This window comes from Taurulus bubalis (genome assembly GCF_910589615.1).
Source record: "Taurulus bubalis genome assembly, chromosome: 1".
Lineage (NCBI taxonomy): Eukaryota > Metazoa > Chordata > Actinopteri > Perciformes > Cottidae > Taurulus > Taurulus bubalis.
Genome location: NC_136589.1, coordinates 32,123,891 through 32,146,525, shown reverse-complemented (window position 1 = coordinate 32,146,525; position 22,635 = coordinate 32,123,891). Strand labels below are relative to the sequence as shown.

At 42.7% G+C, this 22,635-nt stretch overlaps 1 protein-coding gene across 1 annotated transcript; it reads right to left on the bottom strand.

Moving 5' to 3' along the window:
- Positions 1-1,230: 1,230 nt before the first annotated feature.
- Positions 1,231-20,329, bottom strand: stk11 (serine/threonine kinase 11; the record flags this gene model as incomplete). Its single annotated transcript, XM_079221252.1, has 10 exons — positions 1,231-3,047; positions 3,813-4,046; positions 6,473-6,666; positions 6,804-6,861; positions 8,103-8,230; positions 8,985-9,121; positions 9,732-9,864; positions 10,203-10,292; positions 12,091-12,195; positions 20,046-20,329. 9 exons carry the CDS (start codon positions 20,327-20,329, stop codon positions 3,847-3,849), a joined length of 1,329 nt encoding a protein of 442 aa, XP_079077378.1. The 3' UTR covers positions 1,231-3,047; positions 3,813-3,846.
- Between the last annotated feature and the right edge of the window lie 2,306 nt (positions 20,330-22,635).

The window sequence follows — 22,635 nt, the reverse complement described above, 5'->3', positions numbered from 1 at the left end:
CATCATCATATGTAGTTGGCTATTTGTGTCCCTTCAATTTTGAGAAAATAACTGATGCATCAAAACACAGATATACCCTAAACTAAAGAAGTCTCTTCCAGCATTTCCATTCAGACCTTGATTTCCACTGTGACTCCATGTGACACGTGATGCCCCTTTTTATTCTAAAAATCAAATGCATTTATTACATAGCTTTGGAAATATAGACCCATCTTCAGACAAATGTAATATTTTCAGAACTGTGAATTTTCAGCATGCTACTGAATGTCCAAACAATGTGTATGTGAATACTGTATAGTTTTGACTTAAACAAAAAGCACTTTGATGGGAAGAAAGAACAATGGAGTTTGTCACCCATTCCTCTCATTTAAAAACCATATCCTCCTCAAGCGTCCTTCTCATCACCACGAGGGTAAATGTCTCTGTGAAAGCTTGAGGTTTATGTATTTGGCGATGACACTTAACATGTAAAAGAAAAAGAAAAACATAACTTAAATTGCTCGCAGCCCTCATTTAACCACATCAGCAGATCTGGAGCATAAACTTTATCGGAAGTCAAAACTGATGCGATACCCATACTACACAGTTTGGAATAACTTGCATCAAGGATTTTTTATACCCATATTTCATCTATTTTTATAGGATTTTTGTTCATCATTTGTCCCTGTTATTCATCACAATTAAAGATACGGCATCCAGGATCTTCCATGGGTTCGAGTGAAGGGTTGCATCAGTGCTGGGCTGTTGAGAGGGAGACAGATGATTCTGAAAGTGACACAGGAGCCGCTCAGGCTTTTACACAGACGGTCCAGTGACAGTTGAGGCTGTGAAAGGGGAGGTTAAAATTCCAGTGACATGGGATAAACTCACTGCGTGTTACGAAATAAAAGATACGTCTGGTGATATTCTATATTTTTCTTATTCTCAACAAATCCTACAAATAGAACTAACAATTTATTCATCCTACGATCATGAATTACCTGTGAAGTCATGAGCCTGATGTAGATTATAGCTCTCCATTGTTGTCAAACTATTAAAAAATGTAAAACAGTGAGCCACGCACAATCATTTATTTTTGATTGAATACCACATCCATCTTAAAAACCGGGCTCTTAGGCCACAGCTGAAAATAGTGCTCCAAAAATGCACCATATACTCCCATCAGTGCACAGCTGTTTGGGTAAATGATTTACCATTTAAAAAAAAAAAAAAAAAAAAAGGAGAAAAACATGTAATCTTTTCTTAAGAAGAACATCAATGGGCTTGGAGCTGAGCACCACATAGCGGCTGGGCAAGTCAGAAAGTATTAAGAGACAAACTAACACCTTGTTGGTTTTGTTTATTTGTTGGCATTGAAAAAAAAATATGAAAAAAGATAAAATACTGGCAGCCCAATCCTTAAAGTAATACTTTGCCCGTGTTTACAAGTTAAAATCACAGGCTGAACTGCCTTCTTTCCCCTCTCTCTGGGCCAGTATGGTTGTAAAACTATTCATGAAGCATTCATGTCAAATTGTATTGCTTCAACATGAGAACATTGCTGCATGTTATAATGGGTGATGTCACCTGGGAAACTGCGATGGCAGGTAGTGCTTCTCCCTTTCCATTTCACACAGATTTGGGTTGGAGCTAGAATACATACACTTTGCGTCTTTGTCCTCATTCATGGTGGACAATATGTTTTATTGTAAATGAGTAGTGCAGAGAATTCAAATGTTTCGCAGCCTTGACAAATGCTAGACCTTGTGGGCACGTTTTCATTTTTGGACCGAACATTTTTGTGAATAAAAACAAGGGGGGGAAAAAAAAGAGCCTACGCAACCCGTGATTTCATGCTGTTGTAATATAATTCATGTAAGCTGATGTACTGTGTGAAACAGAAGGCGCTCTGACACACTAATCATACCGCTGAAGTATTATTCAGCCTGTAAACGAGAGGCATCTCTTTATCGTTCCTTGTGTGTTTCGTCGAACAGAGAATATCTCCGTCGACCTTGCTGACGTGGGAAGCGCTGCTTTCTCCCTCCTCCCTCAGAGTAATGACTCACCTGCTCTCTGATCTATTCCCAGCGAGGGGCTGACGACAGGCCTGGCTGCGTACGAGAGGGTAGGGGCAGGGCTGCCGCTGATGTGATCGGCGCAATAAAGAGCAGCGTCGCTGGAAAAAAAGGGCGACTGATTGCGACGTCAGCATCGGCTTGATATTCTGGGATCTGACTACAAACTAGCTGCAGACATCAGAGTAAGACGAGTTGTATTCCTACCAAATAACCTTGTAAAAGACAGGTAAAAAATAAATAAAAAAACAGGACAAAGGATCATCCAACAAAATAGCCTGTTTGGGACATATTTTATATAAATAATAATTAAAAAATATTCATTGGAAAAAAGAGAACCTAAATGGAAAACAAAAATCCTCAACAGGTCAGCGGTGGATCTCAAAGCTTCAGTCGGTTAGTCTGTCCATAAACCAAGCTCTTTCCCTTTCTTCCAGCTCTGTACAGCATGCAGTTTTTATGTTCGTGGTAGTAGAGTACTATTATAATTATTCTCATTATAGATTTAAATAGAATTATTCATAACTTTTGTTATCTTTTTTTTCTCTTTAATCTTTTTTACACTTCACAATGCGTCTTAAAAACTGCCATTAGGGTTCTGTAAAAACAAAGGTAGTAACAGAAACAGAAGGTGGGGTAGAGGGTTTGGATGGGTGGGGCACAGGGGTGATGGTGTTTGTAATGTCCGGTGCAACACTTGACCTTCCTAAGAGGATGACAGGATGGAGAGGGGCATTCATTGATGACAGAAGTGGATGACTAGAGTTGAAAGGAGCCAAAATATGGGAGGAAAAAAATACATCTTCACAGCCAGTGCCTCAGTCTCAGAGCAAAAAGAACATTTCATGCTGTCCTCCTCCTCCCCGTCATACCGCATCTTCTAAAGACTCTGCAGGCCAGTGGTCCAAGGAGGTATGGGGGCATTAACGTCAGCAGGTTTCTCTCACAACTGTGAGGACTCCGGACACAGAAGGACGGGGACAGACCAACCTGCGAGACAGAGACGGAGGACAGAATATAACAAGAGCTCTGGAGTGGTTATATTTTAGGTTCATCTCATCACGTATGATAAACAAAAGCAAGTGTCCCTTAGGTAACATATCAGATATACTTTGTGAACATGGAAAGACTCATGCACAGGGTGGGAAAGAGAGACACAAACATCCCACAGCCCACTTCATTTCATCCAGGGTGAGTCATTGCCTGAACGAATTAATACACTGCCGCTCCTCTGCGCTCAACTCATGACAAACAGCCTCACACTTCGATTGGTTTGTGTGCGCTACAGACTGAAAGAGCAAGCTGTGGGTGGTAACTGAAAAGAGAGGACGACAGCCTATTAAATTGGTGTGTACGCTTGTAGCATAAATCTGTCCCACTTCTTCGCCTGAATGAGGGCCACTGACGAACCCCTGGAAGGTTATAGTCTCGATTAATCCTGACGAAGAATAGAAATACGATGCCCCAAGAACGGACAAGTCCAAATCTAGTTTTCGTGACTGTATAGGAAACCTCCTGGGGAGAGGTGGTGAGTCAGAGCCCTGCTCTCTGAATATCAACACACACTCCCTCCCCCCTCCCTGATTTCCTCTTCCATCCTCACTGATACCATCTCTTCAAACGTCTTCTTATCTCTCCCATCTTTTCATCTGTTCTCCGGAGGTGTTTATCTCCATCTTTTCTTGCTCTGTCTACTGTATAGAAGGCGTCCTCTGAGCACAATTCAGCACTTTTGTTTAGAGTCTACACACTCACCAGGCGGGTTGTTGCTGAGGGATGAGGGGAGGGGTCATTGCTGTTTGCAGGTGGAGAGCTTGCGGATCTTGCTGGCTGTGGAGACTCCTTTACGTGAGGGGTTGGATGAAGAGGAGGATCGGCGTTCGGCTTTGGCCTTGCTATTCCCCTCTGTCCCGTTCACACAAACTGGCTTGGCTAGAGCTGGACTATGGTCTTCCTGCCCCTGATCCCGATCTTCTTCGGCCACTTGTCCTAAAAGACAAGCACAGTAGGCTCAAAACAAATCCATCACCGTTTCAAACAAGTGCTGACTTGACCGGCGCTTCATTGAGTAAGCATTAGGTAATAGCATGAGTGTGAAAACTGCGAGTGATAACACAGAATAAAATTACAACAGAGCTGCCGCTGCTGTAAAAGCTGTTCAAAATTGTTTTTTTTTTTTATAAATGGGACCTTTAAAAAGCTCATTTGTCAGCAGCACCAGCTAAATGTCAGGCCACTGACAACAGGAAATCAGCTGAGTGAAAAATAAGCCCCAACCTTCATGTGACTTTTCAGTTTCAAGCTCCGCAGTGTGCCTGTGCATGTGTGTAGTTGCACAGAGTGAAATTTCTTCGGCGGATTTCCGATTTTTAAAATCTCTGACCTGCAGATTCAGATTTTCTTTCTTTCTCAAAACTATACATTGACAGCATACAAACATGTTTATACCTTTTCTTTACAGTGTGCACAGAGAGCGTCCGGTGTTAAGCAATGGGACGCGTAAATTGGATGCTCACTTGCTGTTTGGACACGGTGTTACCGTCTATGCCTGTGTGACTGACGTAAGCTGCAAGACTGATAGCCCAGTGACCGGTAATGGCTGATCAGCTGACAACTAGTTAGTTTTGACTGGTGGCCGATCGATCGGTGCATCTTTGTGTGTGTCTGTGTGTGTGGCCAGGGCCTTGAGAAACTCTTAAATAACTCCCCACACTATGAAAACGGTAAGACCGAGGGGAATAATAAAAGCAGGGAGATGTAGATACTGCTCAAGACATTGGGTCTTACTGTTGTTTAATTTACCATCGACTCATTTAATTCGTATGAAACATCCCATAAAACAGTGCTGAGCATGTGTGGGAGTGAACCCTGAAAAACCATTCACACTCCCACACCAAAACCATTTCAACTGGACTATTTTTAGACCACTTCATTCACAATGTGCAGCTCTGCTTGTTTTTTTATGTGGAGCACCACTTCTAGACCACTTCTACTGCATTTATTATTACCGGCTGTTGCCTAGCAACGAATAAAGGCTCCGAATACTGGGAGAAAAAGATAAAAGAAAAATGGGTTAACAAATTAAATTAAATATAAAAATGCTGTCGTTATCCATTTCCCCCCAAAATCAGTAAACACTGCGAACGTTACACAAACAGTTAACTAAAGGAAACATCATTCTCTGAAAATAAATTCATCGTCAACAAAATTGATATAAAATGTAGCCTATTCCAGACAGGACTCTGAATCTACGCCCACATTCAAGCGTTGTCTACCCATTTCTAGTCGGTAAACAGCCAACCAATCAAAGCTCAGGGGGTGGGTTTATGAATGGTGACATCTTCCTAGACACGTAATGCTGGCTATCTACCTACATTCATGAGGATTACAGAAAGAGAAATGACCACTAGCATGGATGAGATCGATGCATCTGTGGTAGGGTGATGTGCAACACTGGGTAGGGAGAATGTTTGGTTAACTCACCGGGGGGGCGTGTAATGCATAGGGATGTGCAAAATATACATCTATTGATAGATATTGATCCTGAATTTTTGGTTTTCTCTCCGTTTTAATTTTGTCTGCATTATATTTATCGTTTACTGTGCTGTAGCACAAATTGCCCCTTTGAGGGCATTTAAGCTAATCTTTGTCCATGTACATAAATAATAAATACTAAATCAAAATAAATCTTTGGTCTATGTGGAAAATGTTAAGTTGGCTGATCCGGGCAACTGCAGCTTCAGTGTCAACCGAAAAAGATAATATCGGGATGGATATGTCCAAAAATAAAATAAAAAATTCAAACAGAAAACTGCCAAACGTGAACACAATGTCAGGCTGAATTAATGAAGTGAAATTAAACGATAATTCTGTTTTAATATCAGGCTACAGAATGAGGGAAATTTCTGGTACGGCTCATTGCATTTTTAGTGATAAGTGATGTGATATGCAGCCTTAAACAAACACAAAACAGTGTCCGATCGTGTTCAATTATATTGGACATTTTAAAAGACATATTTAAGGATCAGTTTAAGTTTGTCATGCCTGGAAATTAAAGTTTTTTTTAACCCCTTGAACAAAAGAGCATGAGCAATAATGGAGGAAAGACTACTGAAATAAGAGTGTAAACGCAGTGTCAGCATGACGTTAATATTATCAGCTTTTCACGTTTCGCTTTTTGCATCAAGCATGTTTTTCATGGCTTAAAGTCTCAGACCAAAGTTTAATGCTAGAAGTTGTTTAAAGTCTAAATTTGTAATCACAGTTTTGACACATTTTTGTGTTTGGAAGTAGTTTCTTGTAGTGTACGCAAGTAACGCAATGCATTTATCTAAAGCAATCTTAAGTTCAACTGAAGAAAAAACACATGCTGATTAATAAGAAGGAAATAATAAGTATAGTCTGAGCTCACTTACCTGGCACTGTGAAGTCCTGAGTGTATATGATCTCATCCTCTCCATCGTAGAACTCGTCATCATCCTCCTCTGTGTAACCGTGGAGATCCTCCAGGTAGGGCACCACCGTCATACTCCGCCAAGGATCCCTGCTCTCTGCGTTGGCGGGGATGGGCACAGGGGGCTCAGACGGAGGGTGTTTCTTGCGCACCCAGCTAGAAGGGAGAAAATGGACATGTAAATGACATACCTGACTACAACTATGCTTTTTTTAAACAGTTCTCACACTTCTTTTCTATTTTTTTTATCTGCACATTATTCATTTTACATGGGATACATGATAAATGCTCACTTATGTTGCCTTATGTGCTGTATGGAAAACCTCTTCGCAGGGTCATACTCAAGCATTCCTGAAAAACAAACATTAAAAGGTAAATTGAATCACAACAATCCTGAAATATTTCTCCACTTACATCATGTTTCTGATAAGTGTTTAATATAAACTGGTGGGAGGGAGGTTCTCATTCGTCACTGTGTGTCCAGGAATCCTGCTAAATTTAAGGAGTCAATGAGGTACATTAAGGAAACATCAAGGTGAGTAGCATAACAGCTGTACCAATGTAATGAAGATTTTGTCCGGTAATTATTATAATGTAGACTAAATCTGTGGGAAAAGCAGAATATTGTAATTGTCTGCCAGCTGGCAGCAAGGGGCAGCGTGCAGAGTGCTGATAGTAGTGCTGCGCCTGCTGAAGGACACCTTTTGTGGCACTGGGCTTATTTTAGACCATGTAATTATGGACCAACTATCTCTCCCAGGTGCTGCGTCATCACACAAAGACGTCACAGGCTCACACAAAATGGGGGATGCAAGCTCTCTCAGTTATAACAGCACCAGAATGAGGCAGTTCTAATCTTTCTTATTCACGGTTCCGAAATTGTTAAAAATCCCTCCATGTAACCCCAGAAAAACAACAAGATAAGATGGATCAAAGCTAGAATACTAGGCACTCAGCTTCATTAGTTGGTGCAAACATTATCTTCCCAACATATTTCTGGTTTCACATCCATTCAGAATATTTTGCATTTCACAAAAAAAAAATGACGTGACTTTTTTACAAGGGGCAGAAGCATTGCAGCATTCCAGTCAGGAAAAGCAACGCCGGACTATGAAATGTTTAGTATTCCGCTGCTGGCTCCAGATTGATGGAAACTACGTCAACAGCTGAAGGGTTTTCTACAGTTTGGAGGAAGCCTGGCATGCTAAGTCAGAGTGACTTCCAGTGTCACAGCACCACCTACTGGACTTTGTTGCGATTTACTACTGCTCTCACTACAAACCTGACTAATTCCATTTCAAAGCTTTTACTTCCAATCGACACCTTTTCGTCAATGCTACACAAACTTGCATTTTGGAAACATCCTTAGAGCAAAGCACTTCCACTACTTTGTTGATATAAATGCATGATATTGCCTGATGGTGCATGAGACAGTCATCTACTGCAATGACAAAAAAACACTCCACGCATTGATTAATACTTCGCTGATCATCCACTGCAGCAAATATATGTGACCACAGCAACACCTTGATGGTGTGATGAAAGTATGATTTGGCCTTCTGGTAAAAACATTAGCTCTTTAAAACACTCACCTTGCAGCAGGTCTGACAGGAGGGGTCCACACTCCTCGGGAATAGTGAAGTCTCCTTTTCCAATATTCTCAAATAGCTTATAGATGTTGTCTCCCTCAAACGGATACAGACTCGTTGTGATGTTGTATCTGAATGAATGGAAGGAGTCAGCAAATACTATAAGTGCATCATAAACTGGGATATTGTCAAGAGTTAATTTTACTCCTTATACAAAAATGCTTATTATTTTTTGTCATATTATAGTCATTTTTAATCTTTCAGCCAAAAACATTCTCTAAATGTTTTAGATGCCGATAAGTCATATTAGGCCATTTTAATCAACTTTTAGCTTTGTTTTTAAATATTTTTATACTTTTGACATAGTCACAGTCAATGACGTCTGTGCCGTTTTGTCTTAGTATTGTAAAAAAAAAAAAAGAGGTAATTAATTAACTTATTTTGTCAGTTTTGTCCTTTCTGGTGTTATTTTTTTGCTCTCTTTAAAATCGAAGAGAACCATACTGAAGTATATTTTAATCACAGCTTTTTATATAGTATAAGATGCCTAGATACACCTTACTTGTCATCCTCTCTGTAGCTTGTAGGCGGTGTCTTCAATTCCTAAATCCTACACTTGAAACTTTACACAGAATCACGAGTAGCAGAATACTCTTTTTGAGAACCTTAGAAGTGGACAACAGTGTCTTTCTCTATTAACTTCAAGGCTGCTGCTCTGCCCTTTGAGCGCCCTATGAAAGGACAAGCAAGAGCATTTCTTCAATCTAATCTTGTCAGATATTAAGACAATTTAGCAGATCTTCCATCTATAATTGGGCATTTAAAATGACAGAAATGTAAGGCATTCTTTGAGAACTTGAACCACCTTAGAGTCTGACTACTCACAGTGTTACTCCTGCAGACCAAATGTCCACTTTAAACCCTGAAAAGGTGTCCAGTCCATTTGCAATCTCTGGAGGCTGGAAGGCCGGTGAGCCCTGACTGGTGCGACACGTGTCATCCTCTGCAAATGGGTGAAGGGCCTGAAAAATATAGCGCGAATAAGATTAGTGAAAACATGATTTTGTGTTTCTGTATAACTATAACCATAAATATGAAATAACTGAATAATGTGTTGCCATTTCCTTTGTAGGCAGCACCATCTACATTAGAACCAGTAGTGATAATATTTTGTGATAAAAAAAAAAAAAGATCTAAAAAAAAAAAAAAAAAAAACTATGAAAACGATGAGTTATGTCCATGTTTTATACAGTCTATGGTGTCCATAGACTGTATAAAACATGGACATTGGCTCATCAGAAACCAATGAGCCATTGCAAAGCTCAAAGTTGGTGGCTCTGGACCTCGCAGTGACAACACAACCTAGCTCAAAAAATGGGCAACGAGGTGGATCATCGGTGGAGCTGAGACGAGCCCGTGTGATATTTTTGTAATAGAGGATGACGATTATGTTGACGAATTGCCCGACTATCAACACTACATTTGTTTATATTAGGAGCTGGCAGTAGCATTAGAATATTTGGAAATGAAAAAGATGTGGAATTAGAAGATGCGTGATCTGGTAGTTATGGTGAAAAAAAACAAGCATTCCCCCGTGATGGTAAACAACACATTGATGCAGCCCAAGCTCACCTCTGCTACTCCCAGGTCGGAGATTTTAAGTGCTCCGTCAGTGGTCAGCAGCAGATTTCCTGGTTTAATGTCTTTGTGAACTATTCCCTGGCTGTGCAAATATTCAAGGCCATCTAAGAGTTGGCAAAAGTACCTGAAAAAAGAAAGAAACAGAGGGGTTGACAGATACAATTACAACAGTATAAGTGTTTCATACAGCAAGTTATAAAAAACAATTGGCATATCAAACAATGTATCACTGTGGTCATATGAAGCTTCATCACTTAGTACTTTAGTGTTAGTGGCTTTCCAGCAGTGACCACACATTCACACAATCCATGGTCAGTTATTTTAACAGTGGAGGGGCCCTACAGTCTTGGATCTAAACTTAGGCCTGGAGCAATAGCTGCAGAGAGGCTTATTCTAAATATAGCAGAGACTAAGAGAAAAGGGAAGAGGGGGAGCCGAAAGGAGAGAAAAACTGACTCTTACCCGTGAGATTGAGATACTGGAAACCTTTTTTCTGGGACGCTGTCCAGCATTTCTTGCATCCCACAAACGCAATACTCCATCACCATATACGTAAGTCAGGAGTCAAGGGGATTTGCCTTTAATATATTTAGCCCTTTATAAAGACAATAGGTACCAAATGGAAATACAGTGCATCCGGAAAGTATTCACAGCGCTTCACTTTTACCACATTTTGTAATGTTACAGCCTTATTCCAAAATGGATTAAATTCATTGTTTTCCTCAACATTCTACACACAACACCCCATAATGACAAAGTGAAAAAGGTTTTGGGGAAATTTTTGCAAAACTATTAAAAATAAAGAACGAAAAATATAACATGTACATAAGTATTCACAGCCTTTGCCATGACACTCAAATTGAGCTCAGGTGCATCCCGTTTCCACTGTTCATCCTTGAGATGTTTATGCAACTTGATTGGAGTCTACTTGTGTGAAATCCAGTTGATTTGACATGATTTAGAAAAGGCATACACCTGTCTATATCAGGTCCCACAGTTGACAGTGCATGTCAGAGCACAAACCAAGACATGAAGTCCAATGAAGTCTGTAGACCTCCAAGGCAGAATTGCATCGAGGCACAGATCTGGCGAAGGGTACAGAAACATTTCTGCAGCATTGAAAGTCCCAATGAGCACAGTGGCCTCCATCATCTGTACATGGAAGAAGTTTGGAACCACCAGGACTCTTCCTAGAGTTGGCCGCCCAGCCAAACAGAGCGATCGGGGGAGAAGAGCCTTCATCAGGGAGGTGACCAAGAACCCGATGGTCCCTCTGACAGAGCTCCAGCATTGCTCTATGAAGAGAGGAGAACCTTACAGAAGGACAACCATCTATGCAGCACTCCACAAATCAGCCCTGTATGGTAGAGTGGCCAGACGGAAGCCACTCCTCGGTAAAAAGCACATGACAGCCCGCCTGGAGTTTGCCAAAAGACACCTGAAGGACTCTCAGACCATGAGAAACAAAATTCTCTGGTCTGATGAAAGAAAGATTGAACTCTTTGGCCTGAATGCCAAGCGTCATGTCTGGAGGAAACCAGGCACTGCTCATCACCTGGCCAATACCATCCCTACAGTGAAGCATGGTGGTGGCAGCATCATGCTGTGGGGATGATTTTTTTCAGCGGGAGGAACTGGGAGACTAGTCAGGATCGGGGGAAAGATGAATGCAGCAATGTACAGAGACATCCTCGATGAAAACCTGCTCTAGAGCGCTCTGGACCTCAGACTGGGGCGACGGTTCATGTTCCAACAGGACAATGACCCAAAGCACACAGCCAAGACAACAAAGGAGTGTCTTCGGGAAAACTCTGTGAATGTCCTTGAGTGGCCCAGACAGAGCCCTGACTTGGACCTGATTGAATATCTCTGGAGAAATCTGAAAATGGCTGTGCACCGACGCTCCCCATCCAACCTGATGTAATTTGAGAGGTTCTGCAAAGAAGAATGGGAGAAACTGCCCAGGAATAGGTTTGCCAAGCTTGTAGCATCATACTCAAGAATAATTGAGGCTGTAATTGCTGCCAAAGGTGCATCAACAAAGTATTGAGCAAAGGCTGTGAATACTTATGTACATGTTATATTTTCGTTCTTTATTTTTAATAGATTTGCAAAAATTTCCCCAAAACCTTTTTCACTTTGTCATTATGGGGTGTTGTGTGTAGAATGTTGAGGAAAAAATGAATTTAATCCATATTGGAATAAGGCTGTAACATTACAAAATGTGGTAAAAGTGAAGCGCTGTGAATGCTTTCCGGATGCACTGTATGTAGGTAAAGAAATAACCCTCAGGAACAGCAGCATTAAAATCTAAAATCATTAAATATTAATAATCAACTCATATGCACACTTATTTACAACACAAGGATATATTTTCTGCTTCTCTTCATTGTAGAGCACATCCACCAGCTGAATCACATTCTTGTGTTGGAGTCTTCTTAGCAGCTGAATCTCCCTATAAACATACAAAAGAATAAAAAAAACATACAAAAGATAATTTAGGCAATGTACAGGTAGAGTTATATAATCTAATACTGTCACTTGTCTGCTGATAATGTAGGATAAAGGCCAGGTGCAATACAGCAGCACAACCACACTCATTGGGGATGCACCGATCAGACTTTTGACCAACAAATTGGTCAAAACTGAAACCGGAATTAAAAGGTCAGCATATAAAACATAATATTATATAAACATAGAAATGAAATGAATAGATCAGCCACATAGTAACCTATATCCGATTCCCTAGCACTGAATAGCACGAGCAGTTATATACTATATATATTGAGCAGGGACGAGAGCTCAAAAAATTTCACAATACAGTAGTGGCCGTTTCGTTTCTTTTTTTATGCATATATTCAAATAAATTGCGATTCAGTAACAAGTAGATCAATTTGTATATCCATTAAATTAAGAGTAAAATCAAACAAGACCCTCCTAAAAGGTGATTCATTGAAAACACAATTTCAGGAATGATACTCTAAGACTTGATATTGTCTGAGTGTAGCAGCAGTCAATTACACCAGTCTCATAAAGAAAGATAACCCGACAGTTCGAGGTTTAAATCACCAGCATGGCAATACACCCAGGAGACTCAACATTCACCAGAGAGCTGTGAGAAGGGACGCTAATGAATGCAGATCTTGATAGGAAGATTGCAAAGTACAAACCACAGACTTGGTACCAACATCCACATTGTTTTTTAGTTTCTTTTGCCTGTATTTGTGCTGCTGGAGAATGACAGGAAAGGGGGGGCAGAGGGGATGACGTGCAGCAAAAGACCACGGGTCAGAATCAAATCCGGGCCGCTGCCACGGATTCATCCAGCGTGAGGAAGCACGCTTTACTGGATGAGCTGGAGGTCACCGCACAGTTGGCAGCACCACCCAGCTGTGTCTGCCATCATGATGGACACGTATGCTCGAAGCAGAGTTCTGTCTTTACCATTTCATAATCACTGTATACGTCGTGTGGACAAACCATACTGCAACCAAGCTCAAAGACGTCAAACGTCATCGACTAAAATGAAACAGAATACATTTTTGGTCTTTGCGGATATATTTAGAATTGTAGAAGATAACAAATCTTGATTCTTATGTCAATAGATTTAATCCCATCCCTCTTGGAAAGACGTGATTAAATGTGTCACGCAATGACAAGTCAGAAAGGGAGTGTGCCTATACCATAAAGAAATAAAGCCCTTACAGTGCTGAGGCATCGTTCGTTCATCTTATCTTTTCTTCCTCTTCCAACCTCACAACGAATTGTTCCGTCCCTTATCACCCTGCAGTTTATGAGCTCCGTCAGTCTGCTGCCTTTTACATAATCGTACTACTGACAAATGGATATTCTGGGCATAGTCAGCCTCTTGCTTTCACACAGACAACAAGCTGGTGCTGCTGCATCACTGCACTCATAAAAATACAGCTGACTCATGCACACCTATGATTAAAATATGGAAAGGCAGTTGAGCCATTACCTCGGTCTAAAATACTTCCTCACTCATCGTGGGAAAGATTTTTGAACTGCAGATTGTTCTCCGGGGAAATGCTTTTACCGGACGCAAACACTTTGTGCAACACTCACTTTGCAAGTAGACACATTTCTGTAACTGATGACGTTGATAAGTCGCCAAACGCCTATTTTTTTCTGAATTCAAACTATTAATAGTGACACTTTTAATATGACACAGTAAGCAACTTGCATTAAAATGTTTCCTTGGAAGTGAAAGAGGCATTATCAGCACAATGTACTTAATGTCTGTTCAAGGTGTAGCTTTCAATTATAATATAATGCTGGATGGAACTAAAACATCATATTTGAATTGTTCGATTTTGAGAGCAAAATCTTAAATCTGCAATGTAACCAGTAACACTTCTGTCAGGTAAATGTAGTGCTACAACATTTTCTTCTGACTTTATATAACAATAAACAGAATCTTTTGTTTTTTGCTACACTGGTGGCTGGACGGCCACAGTTTAGTCAATGGAAAAATCGTAATCTTTTTTTGCACAATTGATTAATGATATATTGTATTTGAGCAATTTGGAGATAATTAGTTAGTTATTAGGGGTTAGCTAACACGTTTACATTTATATTACAAACGTTCCTTATCCGTCTATGAGAGATATGTAACGGACCGTCAGAAATTAAGCTTTTAAAAAGATGCCCGATTTGTCTTTGTGTTCACATTTTTCGGCTTCCTTCCTGTGCTCGTTTAAATGCGTCAATTCCCTAAATAACAGGGTATGCTTTTCTAGACTCCTAATGATTTTTCTTTTCTTAAACAATGATTATCTTATATTACTGGTATATTTATTTATCAGGCATAAATTAAGTTGTACATCCTTGAAATGTTCAAAAAACCCTGATGAATAGCAGCCCACGGTCTGAAGTTACCTCGCCCGGACAAGGGAAACCGGGGCACCCTCCCGGAGCCAGACCCAGGAGGGGAGCTCGTCGGCGAGCGTCTGGTGGCCGGGCTTTCGCCCATGGGGCCCGGTCGGGCTCAGCCCGAAGAAACAACATGGAGCAGCAGTCACCCCGTGGACCCACCACCCGCGGGGAGAATTATCGGGGTCGGGTGCTATGCAGACTGGGCGGCGGGTGGACACCGGGGTGAGGGAAGCCGTCAAACTGAAGGAGGCCTTTCGGGCCTGGCTGGTCCAGGGGTCTCCTGAAGCAGCTGACGGGTACCGGCAGGCCAGAAGGGCTGCAGCTGCGATGGTCGCGGATGCTAAAACTTGGGCATGGGAGGAGTTCGGGGAGGCCATGGAGAAGGACTTTCGGTTGGCCTCAAGGAAGTTCTGGCAAACCATCCGACGGCTCAGGAAGGGAAAGCAGGGGCTACCCCAGGCTGTTCTCAGCAGGGGGGACTGCTGACCCGGACTGGGGACATCGTCGCGCGGTGGAAAGAGCACTTTGAGGAACTCTTAAACCCGGCCAACATGTCCCCCGGAGAGGGGGCAGCGCCGGCAGACTTTGGGGTGGTTTCTCCCATATCCCTGGCAGAGGTCGCTAAGGTAGTCAAAAAGCTCCTTGGTGGCAAGGCGCCAGGGGTGGACGAGATCCGCCCTGAGATGCTGAAAGCGCTGGACATTGTTGGGCTGTCTTGGTTGACACGCCTTTTCAGTGTCGCATGGGGGTCGGGAACAGTGCCCATGGACTGGCAGACCGGGGTGGTGGTTCCCATCTTCAAGAAGGGGGACCGGAGAGTGTGCTCAAACTATCGTGGCATCACACTGCTCAGCCTCCCGGGAAAAGCTTATGCCAGGGTGCTGGAAAGGAGGCTCCGACTGCTTGTCGAACCTCAGATTCAAGACGAGCAGTGCGGATTCCGTCCCGGTCGTGGAACAGTGGACCAGCTCTTTACCCTTGCAAGACTACTGGAGGGGTCCTGGGAGTTTGCCCAACCAGTCTACATGTGCTTTGTGGACTTGGACAAGGCTTTCGACCGGGTCCCTCGGGGGTTTTTGTGGGGGGTGCTGCGGGAGTATGGGGTGCCGGACCCGTTGGCACGGGCTATCCGGTCTCTGTACGCCTGCAGTAGGAGCTGTGTCCGTATCCTCGGTAGTAAGTCAGACACGTTCCCGGTGGGTGTTGGCCTCCGCCAGGGCTGCCCTTTATCACCGGTCCTGTTCGTGACCTTCATGGACAGGATATCTAGGCGCAGCCAGGGGGAGGAGAGGATCCGGTTCGGGAGTCTCGGGATCGCCTCTATGCTGTTCGCGGATGATGTGGTCCTGTTTGCCTCCTCGGACTGTGACCTCTAGCATTCACTGGGGCGTTTTGCAGCCGAGTGTGAAGCGGCAGGGATGAGAGTTAGCGCCTCCAAATCTGAGGCCATGGTGCTCTGCCGGAAACCGGTGGATTGCTCCCTCCAGGTGGGGAAAAACTGCCTACCCTAAGCGAAGGAGTTCAAGTATCTCGGGGTCTTGTTCACGAGTGAGGGTAAGGTGGACCGGGAGATCGACAGGCGGATCGGTGCGGCTGCAGCTGTAAAACAGGCGCTGTACCGGTCCGTCCTGGTGAAGAGGGAGCTGAGCCGGAAGGCGAAGCTCTCCATTTACTGGTCGGTCTATGTTCCAACCCTCACCTATGGTCACGAACTCTGGGTCGTGACCGAAAGAACGAGATCTCGGATACAAGCGGCCGAAATGAGCTTCCTCCGCAGGGTGGCCGGGCTCACCCTTAGAGATAGGGTAAGGAGCTCGGACATCAGGGGGGAGCTTGGAGTCGAGTCGCTGCTCCTTCGTGTCGAAAGGAGTCAGCTGAGGTGGTTCGGGCATCTAGTCAGGATGCCTCCTGGACGCCTGCCATTAGAGGTTTTCCAGGCACGCCCAACTGGTAGGAGAACCCGGGGAAGACCGAGAACACGCTGGAGGGATTATATCTCCCGGCTGGCCTTGGAACGCCTCAGGATCCCCCAGAATGAGCTGGAAAGTGTTGCGGGTGAGAGGGAAGCCTGGGTCGGCCTGCTGAACCTGCTGCCACCGCGACCCGACCCCGGATAAGCGGTTGATAATGGATGGATGGGATGGATCCTTGAAATGTGATCATGGGTGGGAGATCCACTTGTTGAAACAGGGAATTGTCCAAAATATGGTTCGCCATTAGTAGCATACTTTAAGCAATCCATCATCTCTGCTATTCAGCTGAACAGCAAGCACAGATGACATCTGAAATGCAGCAAACCAAGCTGCATCTGCATCACTACTTCTTTCCATGAAACAAATCATAAAACATAGGCACCGCTGCCACTAAGGAACAGTGACTACTGCAGTCTGTTTGCAGTCTCTGAACTCAAATGTGTGCCGATGGACCTTGTGTGTTCAAGGCCTGCAGGCTAACAGGATTTCAGCACTCAGCGATATGGCAGCTACTCTGGCACACAGTGGCAACATTAACAAGGGATCAAAAGCTGCACCTACACAGTGCTGGTGCAGAATCTGAGTCTAGTTTAAGGTATGCAAGTCTGCATTTGCGTTCCTGTCATTCCAAATAAGAGCATGGCATTTTTGGGGTGTTGCTGTAGAAACAGGAGTGGCATTACTCACTCAATGCTGGTATGGGCATGCCCATTCCTGTGGCAACCCTGTAAAAGCAGGAAGTATTAAGCAGACAGGAATGCTAAGCAGAGGCTGAATGGCAGATTGGGAGCTACTACGGCACCACACACAGACCGGCCTTTACAGACTCGAGGATCCAGCTTCCTAAGGATGGAAAATGTGAGGCCTCCACCAAGTGAGACAGATGTAGAAAACTCACAGGAAAAAGTAATTTCACACAGGAACAATGCTGTGGTCTTACTAACAGGGTGACAAAACCATGGAGCCAACCCCTGCAGCTTTGTCCTAAAATATATGAATAGTCAGGATAAAAAATACAAAATTTGAATACAAGAAAATCATTCATAGTACGATAACTATTTGGGATACCTTCAGGATCATACAACAAAGGCTGAAGTGGGTCCAGTTTTTAAATTTAAGTAGCTTTCCATCTGCAGTACAAAACCTAGAATATACCCTATTCAATTGTTTTTACATTTTTAATCACTAATCTTACACATCTCGGCATGAGTTTTTCACCAGTCTCACCAAAACTGCCCAACCTATCAAGTAACATGGGGACTGACTGACTTAACAGTCATTTTAGGTTCTGCCACAAATTCTGGATTTGACTAAGCCTGGTCTTATAGTTGGCCACTCCAGAACATTAATATAGTTGTTTTTAAGTAAAATTGGTGTAGCTTTGGCTCTCCCCTATCTCACACGTCATGCAAACATCAGTGGGTTTGCATTTGTAATTTTGTCGGTTTAAACCTCCACCTTCAATTCCGTGTGTGCACGTTGCACACTTTAAATGTGACCTGAAGTGTAATTTTAGGCATAAAGTCCATTGGGCTGGAAGCGTTCTCAAAGCTTCTGAGTGCAAGGCCAAACTAAGGCTGAAAGAACTGAGCTTGAGAACTGCAGCTGCTGCTGACGAGCTGCGGACAGGCTGCTTTCAACCCCAACTAACTGGAGACAGAGGGTGAAAATATGGTATTTCCTGACAGTAAGTCGTCTATCTGAGAATGGTTAACACGATATTTTGTGATGGACTTAAGTAAAGTTAGTATGGATACCTGATAAATAGTTCCTACGATAAGCCACTATGTTCCATACAAATGATGTATTCTTACTGAGCCGTTACGATAGGCTTTTCATCATTCTTCTGCTGACGTTTTAACTGCGGCCTACAAACACGCCATCTTGCAGCTCTTCTTTCTCTGTGTGTGAACTCATTTTGACAGTTTTCTAAAGCTCCCTCTATAATTAGCACAGGCCCGCAGCGAAAGGCTGGAGTAATGTTTAATGAACTACTATGTGATTAAAACTTCTGATACAGCCAAATCGCAGAGGCTTTAAGACATAAGAGACAGGAAGTGAGTCTGAAACAAATAGCACGTTACATAAAAAAAAGAAAAAAATCGATTTAAGATATTTAAATTTGATAAGTATTACTAGCCACACAACAAAAGAGAAAAGTGTTACTGTGTTGTGTTCAACATATTTAAATCAATGAAGTGATGAATAAATTACTGTTTTTTTTCATGGTAATCTTTTAGTTTCTTGAGTTGCATTGATTTATAAGAACATATTTAGTTGCACTGACTACATTAATGTGCAAACAAAGCAACTTAGAGAGAAATCTGATACGGCAACATGCTCCGTCACCACAGACTGCGGCTATTTTTGTGGAAGAGGCCGAGCTGTGTTAACCAAGCTTTTCTTATTACTTCACCTCGATTACAGCAACATTTCTTTTCGATGCAATGTTTACATCTGGGTTGTTGCAAAAAGTTGACAAATGTACTTAAGTATTCCCTCCTTCCTTATGGACATTTTAACTCTTACTGTGCTGATGTTTGCAGTCCTGGTCTGTGTCAGCTTATGACTGTTTAACATTTGTACTGAAACATCTCTAAGTTTGTGTGTGTATAAGTAAAGCCAGTCAGGCATACAAATTATCCAAGTCGTGAACATCAATATGTTTGACAACTGACTGAATTACATCTGCTGCAAACTGTGTTGAAAGCTGAGAAATGTTCAGATTCAGACCATAATTTTCTAGATTCTTTAGAAGCGTTGATTATTTAGGCAAGGCTTTTGAAACAAGCTATTAGCTTTGTGTTGGCTTCCAGTGACTGAAGTTGTCATTGATGCAGTGCTACAAAAGTGTATTCAGGGTGTGCTGCTGAGTGCAACATCACATCACTCTTTGGCTGTTTGGAACAGGTGAATCTGAGCACACTGTAAAAATGCTGGTCCATTTAACAAGTTTGGCTTATTTGGTTAAATGAGGGGGGAAAAAAGCTTTTTGTACAAAAGGGAATAAAAAAAAGAAATAAAAAAAAAAAAAGTATTATTGGTATTTATACTGAAACGAAGGTAGTGGAGATTTCAAGGGACTATATTTCAGTTTGTTTTTTTAAATGCAAGTTAAGAGTTGTGGACAGGGATTGATGGTTAATAAAGTGGGACAGGCATGGCGGGCCAATCTCTAGGTGGAACAATCATAAGAAACCCAGTTAACTGTTATTACACTTTCAGTAGGGCGATTTAAATCAATTAACTCATGTTAGGAACAATAATTCCAGTCAATGCTACTGTATCTCAAGATTACTTACTATCCCCAATTAAAAAGATCGTTCACATAAATTAGTGACACTGGTGTAATGACTTAAATTGTCAGAGTGCAGAGCAGAGACAGTAATAAAAAGGGCCAAAGAAAGCAAGTTGACAAAGCCAAAAAAGTACTCACTTTTTCACATTGGCTTCTCCATTGGGAATCCTTCTCAGCTTCTTCTTCTTCAGTATTTTGACAGCTCTGCGACAAAGTGTCTCTGAGTCAAGCATCTCTTTCACTTTGCCATAAGATCCCTCACCTAGCAGATCCCCCATCAAGTACTTTCCTATCAGCTTTGCCCTCTTCCTCCTTGGCTGGTAGATCACCTCTGTAGAGTCAATGCGATGAATAAAAGTATCCATCTCCATCAGTTCATTTTCATTTAGATAGTCAAGATGTTGCAGCTCGCCGGCACTCATGACTGAAAGTTTGACAGCAAACAACTTAAGCGTCCTGTGCAAATTGTTCACAAATAGCTATGATTGCTGCAGGGGAGTAATCCACTGGTAACCTTTAAGCTGAGCAGAGTGCTTTAATTCCACAACATGGAATACAGATGACTTACAAAATACTGAACATGGGAAAAAAAATACTCAGGCCTGAGCATTGGGGGGGTGGGGGGGAGGGGGATCAATCCCAAATTGTAAACATTAGGGCTCTTTTCTCTCAATAGGTGCAAACAGAGGTGAACAACGTGTTGGGTCCAGTGCCAAGTTAGTGCTCTATACTGTGAATTTTGTGACAGTTGAGTACAAGTACAGTTGAACAGAAATTTGGAAAATTGTCACTCTAAAATGTTACTATTCTCTGTTTCGCTGTGATTTTAACACCATACAGCCTAAGGTAGAGGGAACCAGTCCTGCTTCAAGGCCGTGCAGCACAGCACTTCTGTCAAAGATCCATGATTCAGAGCACAGGTTTCCCCAGGATACATAAGTGTGTACAGCTGGACTGGATCCAAGCACAGGTCTACGGCCAAACGCATGCAGCAGTATCAGCCTGGCTCCTGGAGGTCGACTGAGCCATCCAATGTGTCCAACCGTCCTCAGGTGTCCTCCATGCCCCCACGGGTTCTACTGCCTGGGGCCTGTAAACAAGGGGCATTTAAACATGATTGAAAATGCACACACAGGTTTTTCTCTCACTAAGTTAGCTCTCTTTGGTAAACAATCTTTGCAGACATCAACACTTGGCCGGTCAACCTTATTGAGTTTCCAATCTGCTGAGGTTCACACAAGACACGATTATATTATTATTGATGAGTATACATTTAGCACCCACCTGTAATCAGTCGTGTGTGAGTTACGATTGACACTCAGCTGCATTTTAATTCAGTGTTAACTATTAGCTAGCTAGCTCGCTAGCTAACGTAGCCCCTCTGCTTGAATGAATAGCTCGCCAATGTACACTCACAATGTTGGTCATCGAACTACACATCTCTGGCGACCATCGCAGGTTTTAACTCTAAAGGCTGCGCTTCAACAGAGGCAGCTCATGTAACGTGGACGAGGACTACCGACGGAGCCCTTTGGAGGAAAACCGAAACGTCGTCACACAACTGTACTGTAGCTAACGGTCGGCGGTTGTGCAGCTCCGGCTAGCGTTAGCCAACTTCACCCCGTCTGCCGGTACAGCTGCAGCAATAAAGAAGACCGGAATCGTTCTCTGGGTGTGCTGCATCGACGTTATGCTCACCCGATTTAAATGTCAAAATGAGCTCTAACAGTCAATCCCTTCACCGGAGAAACGACCCAGATACGTGCAGCTAACGCGAGCTAACCGGAGCTGCGTTGTCTCGCGAGCCGTTCAGATTCAGAGGTACATTGTTAGCCAGCTAACTTAGCTAACGAGCAGACTGGTCCGCTGCTGTGCTGCCGGGTCTCACCTTTATCCATACGAATCGTGTTGTCTGTGCAGGTTTTATTCCGTCCTGGTTAAAGCAAGTGTTTCACTTGTGTCTATCAGTGAGGTCCCCGACTCTTCGTATGACTGTTGCTGCTTAGGTTGTCGCCATCTTGTTTACATTCCTCCCCCCCCCCCCGACTCGCACTGACAGCCCTTACGTTAATGCGTCAAATCAAAGTTTTGCCTCCCACACGTTGAGGAACGACAAAAATGTCACCCAGTGCCGACAATAAATAGTTTAAATCGTGAGCTATTCAGCGGTTTACATGTAATTGGGTCACTTGGTCCCATTTATGCGTGTGGGTATTTACGATGGATATCCCCAGGAAGGAACACAGCAAGTTGTGTTCTTCCACAAGGGGTTGGTTTCTTTTTTTATGAACAGAATATAAGCAGCAATAAAATTAGGCAAAAATGCATTTGTTTGAGCTGGTTTCACACCTTTATGAACCCCACTCCACTTTCAACTGTACTGTCCATTGGCTCCGTTCTTAATCAATTTGTTGATTTGGCAACAATTTATAAGCAGTATTTTCCAAGGAAAAATGCTGAACGTTGCCTGGTTCTGGCGTCTCAAATCAAACGTGAGGATTTTCTGCTTTCTTTTTTCTTATATGATAGCACATTGCTTACATGTTAGATATAGGCAAGCAGTTTGACTTTTACATTTTATGAACCAAACGATTAATGGATAATGCAACATACGGTAATTGTTATCTGCACCCTTACATTCAACCAAAAGCTCTACCACGTCCCTAACCAACCAAAGCTTTGGTTTACCTTCTAATATGGCTCAAGTTGCCTGTGATTGATGCTGTGG